This window comes from Thalassophryne amazonica, chromosome 4 (assembly GCF_902500255.1).
Source record: "Thalassophryne amazonica chromosome 4, fThaAma1.1, whole genome shotgun sequence".
NCBI classification, from domain to species: Eukaryota; Metazoa; Chordata; class Actinopteri; order Batrachoidiformes; family Batrachoididae; genus Thalassophryne; species Thalassophryne amazonica.
Genome location: NC_047106.1, coordinates 107,223,917 through 107,236,457, shown reverse-complemented (window position 1 = coordinate 107,236,457; position 12,541 = coordinate 107,223,917). Strand labels below are relative to the sequence as shown.

Genomic DNA, 12,541 nt, shown 5'->3' with positions numbered 1-12,541 from the left:
ATTCCTCAAATAATTAAAACAGACTGCTGTCATAGCCTATAAAATCAGTGCAAAAGACTAAACCTAAAATTTGGTGGACACAGCAGCTGCAGGCTTAATGCCAAGAAATAGGCTCCACAGCCCTGACATTAGCACCACGTCTGTTACTTGATGTCAGTATTAATAACCACCATGTAGTCAGTGTAGCCCCGTCTTTATTTTGCGTTATAACCATTTTATGCCTGAAAAAAGAGGTTCACTGGTGCCTCGCTTTGCTACAAAAGGTGCCACGTCCCATGTCATTTAATACACCTACATTTAAAGTACAGAAAATAAAAGGTGACATTTTTAACAGTAATCCCATTAATCATCTCGAACACAAATCTATTCAGTGTACATCAACAACAAATGAATTGGCCTTGTTGCACCAATACTTTCAGAGGGGACTGTACAAAACTGCAATAACCATTACAGAGAAGCATGAAAATGCACCTGTCCGCACATACACACTTAAAAATTACCCCTCTACCCTCATTTTGGTGGATCTATACTAAAATGTAGCATAATGTATGTAATGTTCATCCCAGATTACAGCGAACATTCTCATCAAGTTTTGTGAAGATCAATAGCCCTATTCTCCATGTACATGGATTCACATGTCAGCTGGATTAAACTGTTGATGATTTGGCATAGCCTCAGATTCTCCGGTTATTCAAAGCAATTCTTGGCTTGGTTGTTACAGCAATGTTTTTATAAGGGCAAGCCTACTTGGGAGTAGTTTTATTTAACAGTATAAGATAATGGATGTATAAGGTGTAGTTCCAAGAAACCTGCCTAACCACAGCTGCACCATTTTCAGTTGTCAGTGATAACAGCATTCCAAGTGGAGAAAATGTTGTGCAATCATCTAGGTTCTTTAACATACCTCAACTTGTTACTGCTTCAGTTTAGAGGGAATAATTAACGCATCATTTATTAGCATTCCGTATTTCTAAACTCATGCTCTTGCTCTCATGCCCACTCAAACTTTTTGCACGTGGCATCTTTAAAAAATAAATAAATTATATATATATATACACACACACACACACACATACATACACACACACACACACAATATTAAATGATGAGGCAGACAAAGACTTTGACAGTGAACTGAAATGAACACATCTGTCATTTTCATAATTTTCCGATATTGGAGTTTGACACTGATCATCTTAATAGATCTTTGTTGTTACTGTAAAACACTACCAGGCAACATCATACTGTTAAAGGCAGTTTAACAGCTCTTCGGGTGATATATAAAAGAAAATACATCTTGTTGGCTTTTATGCTGTCCTCCTATTTGATTTTTCTGCTGTACTACATGGTTTCAATGACAATGGTTGTGCACAATCACCTCAGACAGTCTAACCAAATCCTTATTTGGGTTTGAAGAACCAGAATAAATACTTTGGTGTGACCACTATCAGTGAATACTTGATCACCCAGATGATACCAGATCTTTTAAGTAGCATATGGAGAAAAGGCCCCAGCTCACTCATTTCAAAGTAATGTTCTTCCCAGCTACCAAAAAATAAACAAACATGACTTTTCTTCTAATTAGTATAACAATGTTACCAGAAACGTGAATCCGTGGTGGTAAGTCTGTTTTCTGAGAAGCTGCTTGAGACTTCACACTGCCAACAGTGTAAACAAATTTTCTCCTCTTCTTAGCAAATTTCACATCTGTGTTTTTCACTGATGGCCTGCCTTGCAGGGTAGACGCAAAGCTATTTCCCAGTTGTTCTGGTGGAACTTTGTCTTCTTCTTCTTTAGCAGGACAATTATTATGGAAAGTTGTATTCACAGTACAGTGTGTAATGTCAGATAAATTCATTGGAGACCACTGGGTGATTTCAATGTCTTCAGTTTTTTCTGGACATTTCAACTGTGGAGATGCAGGAACTCCATTAGGTTTCTGATCAATTGTGTTCTGTTCGCTTGGTGACACACTGCTTGCAGTCATCATGTTTGTAGAGCTGCAGCTATCTCCTTTCGTCAAAATGCTTGGCCTCCTTTTGTTTCTGTCAGCTTTCACTTTTCTCAGTGATGAAATAGTGTTGGAGAAGAATATAGAAAGAACATCTTCAGTTCCATCTAGCACACTAGTCACTGCGCTTTTAATATCTCTATCCTTAATAGCAGCGGGTACAGTCTGTCTCCAGACACTGTCAGGCTGGTGTGGTGAACTTTGAAGCTTCTCAACAGGATCTCCATCTGCCGATTACACACCAACAATTTTTGTATTTGTATTAATCCAACTGGAAAACTATACATACCAGCACACACAAAAATGACTTTCTGAAAGCACAATTATATTAATCATATTAAGAATTACTGCATAAGAAACAAGAGAAAAATATTAATAAGAAAAGCAGTACCTTGCTCAAGGGTGGGCAGATAACCATTTTTTGTTGAGACAACAGGAACTCTAGATGAAAGTGAAGGGAAAAGCTTTCGTACAAACTAAAGAACGTAAAAGAGAAGAGCAGGGAGTTCCAGGAGGAATATGAATGGCAAGTTCAAGCTACTATTGTTTACACATCGTGTACCAGAAAAGAAAATTCAATGTGCAGAGATTTCCTGTTTTTGTCCCCACAATAATCTGAGCCCATTTAAATTTACAGCTTCATAAAATTACACTTGATTCCTCAAGGTGGCGTGTGTAAAAAGATACAAAAATTAAACTCCTTGTCATTTTCCAACTCACAGCACAGTGAAACATGTTCAAATACTTAGATCTAAATGTTTTTCTTTTTCAACATGCACATAATATATTTATTAAAGAATTTAATGTTATTAGACTGCACTGTATAGAAATCCATTAACATTTATAATCGTGGTGGCAAGACAATCCTCAATAAAACAGCATGTCATTGTGAGATTGTAAAACTATACAGCATTTGAATGCTGTCCGTCACTACATGTATGCATTTTATGTGATTCAGAATAAAGTTCCAAACCTTTGTAACTTAACTCCTCATTGAGGTGCATGTACAGGAGGCCCAGAGAATATTCTACATGCGTAGACACACAACATTTGAACTGGGCAGAGTACTCACAAAAACATTTTGTTCTGCACAAAGACTCACTGGGTGGGGACTCTCATCAGCTTTAGCTGTAAAATTTTAAAACAAGATGCCAATGTTTTACATATTCACAAGTACATATTTCTACAACAATCAAGACAAGACAATGTCCTTTACTTACACAGAATGAGGGTGGATGACACTGGTGGTGGGGTATTCAGAGAACTGCTCCATGATAAATCTGGATGAATCTGTGCACCAAGACTTTCAGATATATGCTTGGCAAAACTGACCTTGAAGAAAAAAGAAATTCACATTCCGTTTAATGTTAATGTCAATTACTTAAAAGAGAAAAACATTTAAAAAAAAATAAACATAAAATACATAATTCATACTTACTGGAGACTTTTGTAGTGTATGATAAAGGCCTATACACATGGGGGAAAAAGCACAAATGAAAGAAAGAAAGCAACTATGATTTGATTTTGCTTTTCAAGTACTAGCAATGGTGTATCTCTGGACTTGTAGCTCACCAAAACCATCTGGACTTTGAGGCGGAATGCCTCCATATAATTTGAACATCCTTGTCCTGAAAAACAAATTAACAGACAGCAATAACTATTCTTCATTTACAATGCAGAACATGTATCTTTTCAAATGTCAATAATGGCTTAAAAGGGGGGGGTTGCATGCATTTCTTTCAGAGCTCTCTATCGAAAGCCTTATGAAACAAAACAAGAAGACAACAAACAAAAAGACAACAAAAAGAAAAATGACGAGCACTGTAATTGCTCACATTAAAATTAAATATGTATTTTTAATACCTGTGAAATTATTTCTCAATCTCATAGAAAGTAAGCTACGTATTGTGGTGCTCACCCTTCTTCTGATACCCCAAACAAACATGGACTTCTTGCTGTCTGTGGTAAAACTTCTTTGTCTGTAAAGTAATGATGATAAATATTATACCCCTGTGCAGCCAGCATATTTGAATAAATACAGTAGCCTGGCAGAATTTTTGTTTTTTGGCCATTTTTTTTTTTTTTTCGGGCAGCAGGCAGGGGTGCTTAGTGGTTAGCACTGTTGCCTCACAGCGAGAAGGTCGTGGGTTCAATTCCCGGGGCCTTTCTGTGTGGAGTTTGCATGTTCTCCCCATGTTTGCGTGGGTTTCCTCTGGGTGCTCCGGTTTCCTCCCACATCCAAAGACATGCGGGTTAAGTAGATTGGAATCTTTAGTAATTGTCCTTAGGTCTGCGTGTGGGTGTGTCTGTGTTTGTTTGTCTGTTTGTGGCCCTGTGACAGACTAGCATCCTGTCCTGGGTGTACCCCACCTCACGCCCTATGACTGTTGGGATAGGCTCCAGCCCCCCGTGACCCTTGATTGGACTAAGCGGGAGAAGATGGATGGCCATTTTTCAGAGAATATGAATGATAACACAAAACATTTTTTCACATATGGTTAGTGGTTGGGTGAAGGCATTTATTGTCAAACAACTGTGTTTACTCTTTTTAAATCATAATAACACCACAAACAACCCAAATGACCCTGATCACCAGTTATCCATCTTCATGATGGAAGTGGTACAGAGGAGGATTTTCTTAAAAAGAAGACCTGAAAGTTTAGCTACAAGTTGCCAGAAGGTACATCTGAGATGTAAGCCTGGATATGATCTGTTTTGGTGAAAGAATATCCTTCTCCACTATACTCCACTATGAAGCTAAGAGTGGTGATGCAAAATTTGTAATGTGCACAATTTCTCCAATCACAGCCACATAAGCCTATAAATTCTTCTGGGTTGTCTGGCTGTCTTGGTGTCTTTCCTCACTCTTCTTAAGGCACAGTCACACAGTTTTTGAGAACTGTCTACTCCATGCAGATTTACCATAGAGTGCCATACTGTTCGTATTTCATCGTAACTGATGAAAGTCCAAGACGTATTCAGTGGCAGTTTTACCATCAGAGAGCCTCGTCCACAACTACCACAAAAGACTCCAAGCTGTCGATGTTAACACGGTATTAAGAACAGGGGTATGTCAACTTTTGATCAGGGTCATTTGGGTGGCGTGTGTTGTCATTCTGATTTAAAAAGAGTAAACACAGTTGTTTGACAATAAATGGCTTCACCCAACCACTAACCATATGTGAAAAAAAGTTTGTGTTGTTCCTATTTTCTGAAAAGTGGGGCGGAAAAAAAAAATCTGCCAGGGTATGTAAACTTTTGAGTACAATTATATGTAGTCCATCATCTTCAGGTTACAACTGTGTGCAAATACAACATGCCCTATGCACACAGCCATGTTTGCTTGTATAGCGAATAAATATAATATGCTACAAATGAAAAACTGGTATAAATACAAAAGCAAAACCTTATGTTACCTTGTGGAATGGTGAAGGACTGGTCATTCTCAGGTGACACAACTCTATAGTGTCTGAAAACTTTTGGTGTTGAGAACAGTTGGCTCTCTGCTGCAGGCTTTTCAGGGATTGTTTTAAAATTTCCATCTTGATCAAAGAAAGTTTCCCCATTTGTGCATCCCTGAGCTGTCAGCACATCAAACCAGTTGGGGTCCAGTGGTCCCAGTTCTAAATTCAGGAAACAAGAAATGGATTATGCTTACACAGCAGTACTAAGTGCACAAACTCCGAAACACAGGAAAACTTTAGATTTAAGTCAGATAAGGTTTGGGAACATGCACAAGTGCCACATATTGCCTTAACCACCAACCACACTGGGGTGGTGACTGGAATGGAACAGGGTGACAAATAGAGGGACCTAATCCAAAGGCACATGGCAGAAGAGGTGCGCCAGCAGCACCGTCTCCATCAGCTTCATGCTCTGACAGGGAATGGCTTCAGGACACTGGGCCTCATGAAAGGTCATCTTCAGAAACAGATTTCTCTTACTTTTTTAAAGTAAGATCAGCTCCTACGAATGTACCATGTCAGAGTCAGGAAACTTGTATACTCCATATTACTGCTTAAATGACATGCAATCCCAAATCAGAAATTTGGGACAATAGGGAAAATGCAAAATAAAACCTCCAACAGTGATCCTGAAATGTATGTTTACTTATGTTTCACTGCAGACAGTATAAAGATATTTCATGTTGGTTGTGGCCAACTCTGAATTTAGGGCAAGTAATGATGTAAAACAAACATTTTATTTCAAACAGGTGATGTCAACAGATGACTGCAATCATGATTTGGTACAAAACACTGAGATTGCAAAGCAATATGCAGTGATGAAAGTGAGGTCTGGAGGAGAGAGAAAAAAAGAAACCCTGAACTTTTTGATGAAGATACGTATTTGTGGGAAGCGAACCTTGGTCATGCAATTTTTTGAAATTGTACATGCTCTGGGAAGCATTCTAGTGCACTTTGGGAGCAAAATTCTATGAACAAATTCAGTTCAAAATTGATGAAAAAATAACAGAGAAATATGGCCAAATGTTTGATCAAATCTTAGTTTTCATACCCTTCACAGATGCACAAACAGTACACTCACCAAGTACGTATACAGGTATTGTCAGTCTCTGGCTCATATCTATTCATCTCACAAGGAAATATGATCAAAACTTTAGGCCCCGTTTAAAAAAATAAATAAATAAATAAATAAAAAACAGACACGCATTAGTTTATCATCTTTGACATCAGACAAAAGTGATCAGGGAGGGCGGATATTTTTTCTTTTCTTCTTAGAAACAGAGAACAAACAATACAGTAACATTTTGAGGTTGGGACAATGAAATGATGACAAAACCAGCCTGACACCTCTGCAATAGTATTTGATTAAAATCCACAAATATATGTACATAATGCCAGAAGCATCCTACGTAAAAACTCTCGAGCTAGACCAAACAACCAGAACTACTGAGTACGAATGCTTTTTGGCACTAATGAGTCACCATAGAAGAAGAAGAAAACGAGGAAAAAAAAAATCACTTCGCAGTCGTACTTCATAGAAATTATAAAGAGTAGATGCCGCATTGGTTGCTGAGGTGCAAGAAATGTGGCCACCATCTTGGACCGGTCATCATAGTGATTCCATCACAAAGCAAAGTGAAGGTTTGATTTTATAATCTTATTTATTTTTATTTTTTATCTTTCTATAATAAAGTTGCTTTGTTCTTTGTTATTTTCTCTGTTCTGTAAAGTGTCTTTTAGCACTGTGTAAAGCACTATATAAATATAATGTATTAGTTACTAGTATTATAATGTGCTGAAAGCTGCAGAGAGCTCTGTACACAGTCCTCTTTTAGGGCTTTTAGCTGGAAAACTTTCACAAGAAAGTTTGTACATGTGTGAATATGGTTTGGGGCAGGGATGTCATGTTCTTGTGTTAATTTGGCAATTTACATTTACATTTTATTCTCTCTCTGCTTTGTACAGTCTTGGAACTCTCTTTCTCTGACCTGATATGAAGTATACTGATATGCTATGTTATTTATATATTATCATTTTCTGATATATAACCTTTTATACATATGTATGAATTATATTGATACTCCAAATATGATTTATATATATATATATATATATATATATATATATATATATATATATATATGATGTTGATACTCTATATATGATTCGTATATATTATGCTTTTCTCTGATGTATAACGTTTATCTATTATATATGAATGATACTGATACTGTATAGATGATATAATTTTCTCTGATATATTGATACGCCATACATATTATATTATTATATTGATACTCTGACATATATATTTTCATTTTCTCTGATATACAACATATCTATTGTTATGTTTTATAATCCCAATTCCAATGAAGTTGGGATGTTGTGTGAAATGTAAATAAAAACAGAATACAATGATTTGCAAATCCTCTTCAACGTATATCCAAAGACAAGATATTTAAATGTTCAAACTGATAGACTTTTTTGTTTTTGTGCAAATATTTGCTCATTGGACAGACTGGCATCCTGTCCTGGGTGTACCCGGCCTCACGCTCTATGACTGCTGGGATAGGCTCCAGCCCCCCGCGACCCTTAATTGGACTAAGTGGTTGAAGATGAGTGTGTGAGAGTATTTGCTCATTTTGAAATGGATGCCTGCAACACGTTCCAAAAAAGCTGGGACAGTGACAACAAAACACTGGGAAAGTTGATGAATGCTCAAAGAACACCTGTTTGGAACATTCCACAGGTGAACAGGTTAATTGGAAACAGATGTGTGTCATGATTGGGTATAAAAGGAGCATCCCAAAAAGGCTCAGTCATTCACAAGCAAAGATGGGGCGAGGATCACCACTTTGTGAACATCTGCATGAAAAAATAGTCCAACAGTTTAAGAACAATGTTTCTCAATGTTAAATTGCAAGGAATTTAGGGATTCCATCATCTACAGTCCATAATATAATCTGAAGATTCAGAGTAATGAAGAACTTTCTACACGTAAGCGGCAAGGCCGAAAACAAACAATGAATGTCAGTGACCTTCGATCCTCAGGCGACACTGCATTAAAAACCAACATCATTGTGTAAAGGATCTTATTGCGTGGGCTCAGGAACACTTCAGAAAACCACTGTCAGTTAGCACAGTTCATCGCTACATTGACAAGTGCAAGTTAAAACTACCATGCAAAGCTAAAGCCATACATCAAACAACATCCAGAAACACCACCACCTTCTCTGGGCCCGAGCTCATTTGAAATGGACAGACGCAAAGTGGAAAAGTGTGCTGTGGTCTGATGAGTCCACATTTCAAATTGTTTTTGGAAATCATGGACGTCGTGTCCTCCGGACAAAAGAGGAAAAAGACCATCCAGACTGTTTCCAGCGGAAAGTTCAAAAGCCAGCATCTGTGATGGTATGGGGGTGTGTTAGTGCCCATAGCATGGGCAGCTTACACATCTGTGATGGCACCATCAATGCTGAAAGGTACATCCCGGGCTTGGTCGCGGCACCGGTCGGCATCACAGCGATTGCTCTCACTGCCTCCGATGCGCTTACTGAGTCTACGGGCTCGGTAAGTGCAGCAGCGGGCCACTCACTTCGCCCTCCTGTCTGCTGTGTGGAGCTGCGCCAAATCTGGCAACAGGTCCAGAGACTACGCTCGCTGATTTGATGTGGATGCTGACCGCAGCCGCAGAGCTCCGTGGCCACCAAGAGAGGACTTGGATTCTTTGCAGGTCCCGCATCTGTACCTCCGGAGGCAGTGAGCGAAGGGAGAGTTCTGCATGTGTCTGTTTATAATCTTCTCGCCCAGAAGAAAAAAAGAGTGTTTACACAGGAGAGAAAAGTGAGAAAATGTTCATTCCTGTTTGAGAAAAGTGTATAAAGTGTGTAGTGAGGGGTTTTACAGCCTTAAAACATCTATAATAATTGCAAAAAATAGCGCTGACTACTTCGCGGATTTAGCTTATTGCAGGTTATTTTTAGAACGTAACTCCCGCGATAAACAAGGGACCACTGTACCTTCTGGCAAACTGTACCAGTAGTTTTGAGATCTGCACAATAAATGGTTTCAAAATTACATTATACCTGTTTTTATTTTTTTGTTGTCATTTTTATTTATTTATTTTGATCAATTTACCTTTGCTAAGAGACCTATTCAGAAACAAATAACTTTTACACTTAGGTTTATATCACAACATACACCACTACCGTGAAGGGATTCGATTCATATCATGATATGAATTTTAGGTCATAGCGTGCAGCCCTAGTGCAGATCCACTTCGAATTTGCTGTGCCAACCCTGAGCACAAACAAAGAAGCAGCCAAAGGGACTTACTTTATTATTGTCTTATGTATAATTTGTACATGTTCAATCAAGCCCTTCTATTTTGATGATAGTTTCAGGACTACAATGGAAATAAGCATTTACGCTTTATTGTGTTATCTGAACACAATATCAGAAGATCATTCACCACTTTAGTGAGAGCTGTCTCTGTGGAATCATATTTTCTAAAAGCAGACTGCAGTGGCTCAAAAAGATTATTCTAAGTACGATAGTCCACGAGCTGCTGTGACACCACGTTTTTCAGCATTTTAGAGCAAAATGATAGATTTGATATCAGCTGATCGTTTTTCAGTACACTAGGGTTTAATTACTGCAGATTTGAAACATTTAGGAACAGATCCAGAAGTTAAAGAAAGATGAATAATTCCCAGCACAGTCGGCCACAAGTCTTTAAACATTTTTGTTGGTACAGGATCAAATAAACAGGTTGTGCTTTTTGTTGACGTTACGAGTTTTGTCAGCATGCCTAGTGAGATACTATCAAATTCTGTAAATCTAGGTAATACCTCAGTAATGGTGCCCACCTCAATAGCAGGATGTAGTGCTGGGATATGGTTAACCTAATCTCTATTTTCTTCTCAAAGTAATCCAGGAAATCTTGTGCTGTAAAAGGAGACCAAACTACAGGTGGTTGTCCATGAATAAGTATTGCCACTGTGTTGAACAAGAACTTTGAGTTATGCTTGTTTTTGTTGATCAAATCAGAGTAATAGGTCCGCTTTGCAGCCAATAATGCATGCTTATAGTCTAAGATAGCATCATGCAACGCAAGGTGGAATACTTCTAATTTTGAATGACGCCATTTCCATTCTCAACCTCTTGCCTTATCAATCAATCAATCAATCAATTTTTTTTTATATAGCGCCAAATCACAACAAACAGTTGCCCCAAGGCGCTTTATATTGTAAGGCAAGGCCATACAATAATTATGTAAAACCCCAACGGTCAAAACGACCCCCTGTGAGCAAGCACTTGGCTACAGTGGGAAGGAAAAACTCCCTTTTAACAGGAAGAAACCACCAGCAGAACCATGCTCAGGGAGGGGCAGTCTTCTGCTGGGACTGGTTGGGGCTGAGGGAGAGAACCAGGAAAAAGACATGCTGTGGAGGGGAGCAGAGATCGATCACTAATGATTAAATGCAGAGTGGTGCATACAGAGCAAAAAGAGAAAGAAACAGTGCATCATGGGAACCCTCCAGCAGCCTAAGTCTATAGCAGCATAACTAAGGGATGGTTCAGGGTCACCTGATCCAGCCCTAACTATAAGCTTTAGCAAAAAGGAAAGTTTTAAGCCTAATCTTAAAAGTAGAGAGGGTGTCTGTCTCCCTGATCTGAATTGGGAGCTGGTTCCACAGGAGAGGAGCCTGAAAGCTGAAGGCTCTGCCTCCCATTCTACTCTTACAAACCCTAGGAACTACAAGTAAGCCTGCAGTCTGAGAGCGAAGCGCTCTATTGGGGTGATATGGTACTACGAGGTCCCTAAGATAAGATGGGACCTGATTATTCAAACCTTATAAGTAAGAAGAAGAATTTTAAATTCTATTCTAGAATTAACAGGAAGCCAATGAAGAGAGGCCAATATGGGTGAGATATGCTCTCTCCTTCTAGTCCCCGTTAGTACTCTAGCTGCAGCATTTTGAATTAACTGAAGGCTTTTTAGGGAACTTTTAGGACAACCTGACAATAATGAATTACAATAGTCCAGCCTAGAGGAAATAAATGCATGAATTCGTTTTTCAGCATCACTCTGAGACAAGACCTTTCTAATTTTAGAGATATTGCGTAAATGCAAAAAAGCAGTCCTACATATTTGTTTAATATGCGTTTTGAATGACATATCCTGATCAAAAATGACTCCAAGATTTCTCACAGTATTACTAGAGGTCAGGGTAATGCCATCCAGAGTAAGGATCTGGTTAGACACCATGTTTCTAAGATTTGTGGGGCCAACTACAATAACTTCAGTTTATCTGAGTTTAAAAGCAGGAAATTAGAGGTCATCCATGTCTTTATGTCTGTAAGACAATCCTGCAGTTTAGCTAATTGGTGTGTGTCCTCTGGCTTCATGGATAGATAAAGCTGGGTATCATCTGCGTAACAATGAAAATTTAAGCAATATCGTCTAATAATACTGCCTAAGGGAAGCATGTATAAAGTGAATAAAATTGGTCCTAGCACAGAACCTTGTGGAACTCCATAATTAACTTTAGTCTGTGAAGAAGATTCCCCATTTACATGAACAAATTGTAATCTATTAGACAAATATGATTCAAACCACCGCAGCACAGTGCCTTTAATACCTATGGCATGCTCTAATCTCTGTAATAAAATTTTATGGTCAACAGTATCAAAAGCAGCACTGAGGTCTAACAGAACAAGCACAGAGATGAGTCCACTGTCCGAGGCCATAAGAAGATCATTTGTAACCTTCACTAATGCTGTTTCTGTACTATGATGAATTCAGAAAACCTGACTGAAACTCTTCAAATAGACCATTCCTCTGCAGATGATCAGTTAGCTGTTTTACAACTACCCTTTCAAGAATTTTTGAGAGAAAAGGAAGGTTGGAGATTGGCCTATAATTAGCTAAGATAGCTGGGTCAAGTGATGGCTTTTTAAGTAATGGCTTAATTACTGCCACCTTAAAAGCCTGTGGTACATAGCCAACTCACAAAGATAGATTGATCATATTTAAGATCGAAGCATTAAATAATGGTAGGGC

The 12,541-nt window shown here is 38.4% G+C and overlaps 1 protein-coding gene across 1 annotated transcript in view; it reads right to left on the bottom strand.

Annotated features, from left to right (window-relative positions):
• Positions 1 to 12,541, bottom strand: part of brca2 (BRCA2 DNA repair associated) — a 117,470-nt gene that overhangs the window by 86,501 nt on the left and 18,428 nt on the right. The window contains 8 exon segments of the mRNA XM_034168830.1: positions 1,600 to 2,241; positions 2,403 to 2,487; positions 3,084 to 3,139; positions 3,232 to 3,343; positions 3,450 to 3,478; positions 3,584 to 3,639; positions 3,930 to 3,990; positions 5,428 to 5,634. Of these exon segments, the coding sequence (XP_034024721.1) occupies positions 1,600 to 2,241; positions 2,403 to 2,487; positions 3,084 to 3,139; positions 3,232 to 3,343; positions 3,450 to 3,478; positions 3,584 to 3,639; positions 3,930 to 3,990; positions 5,428 to 5,634 (1,248 nt within the window).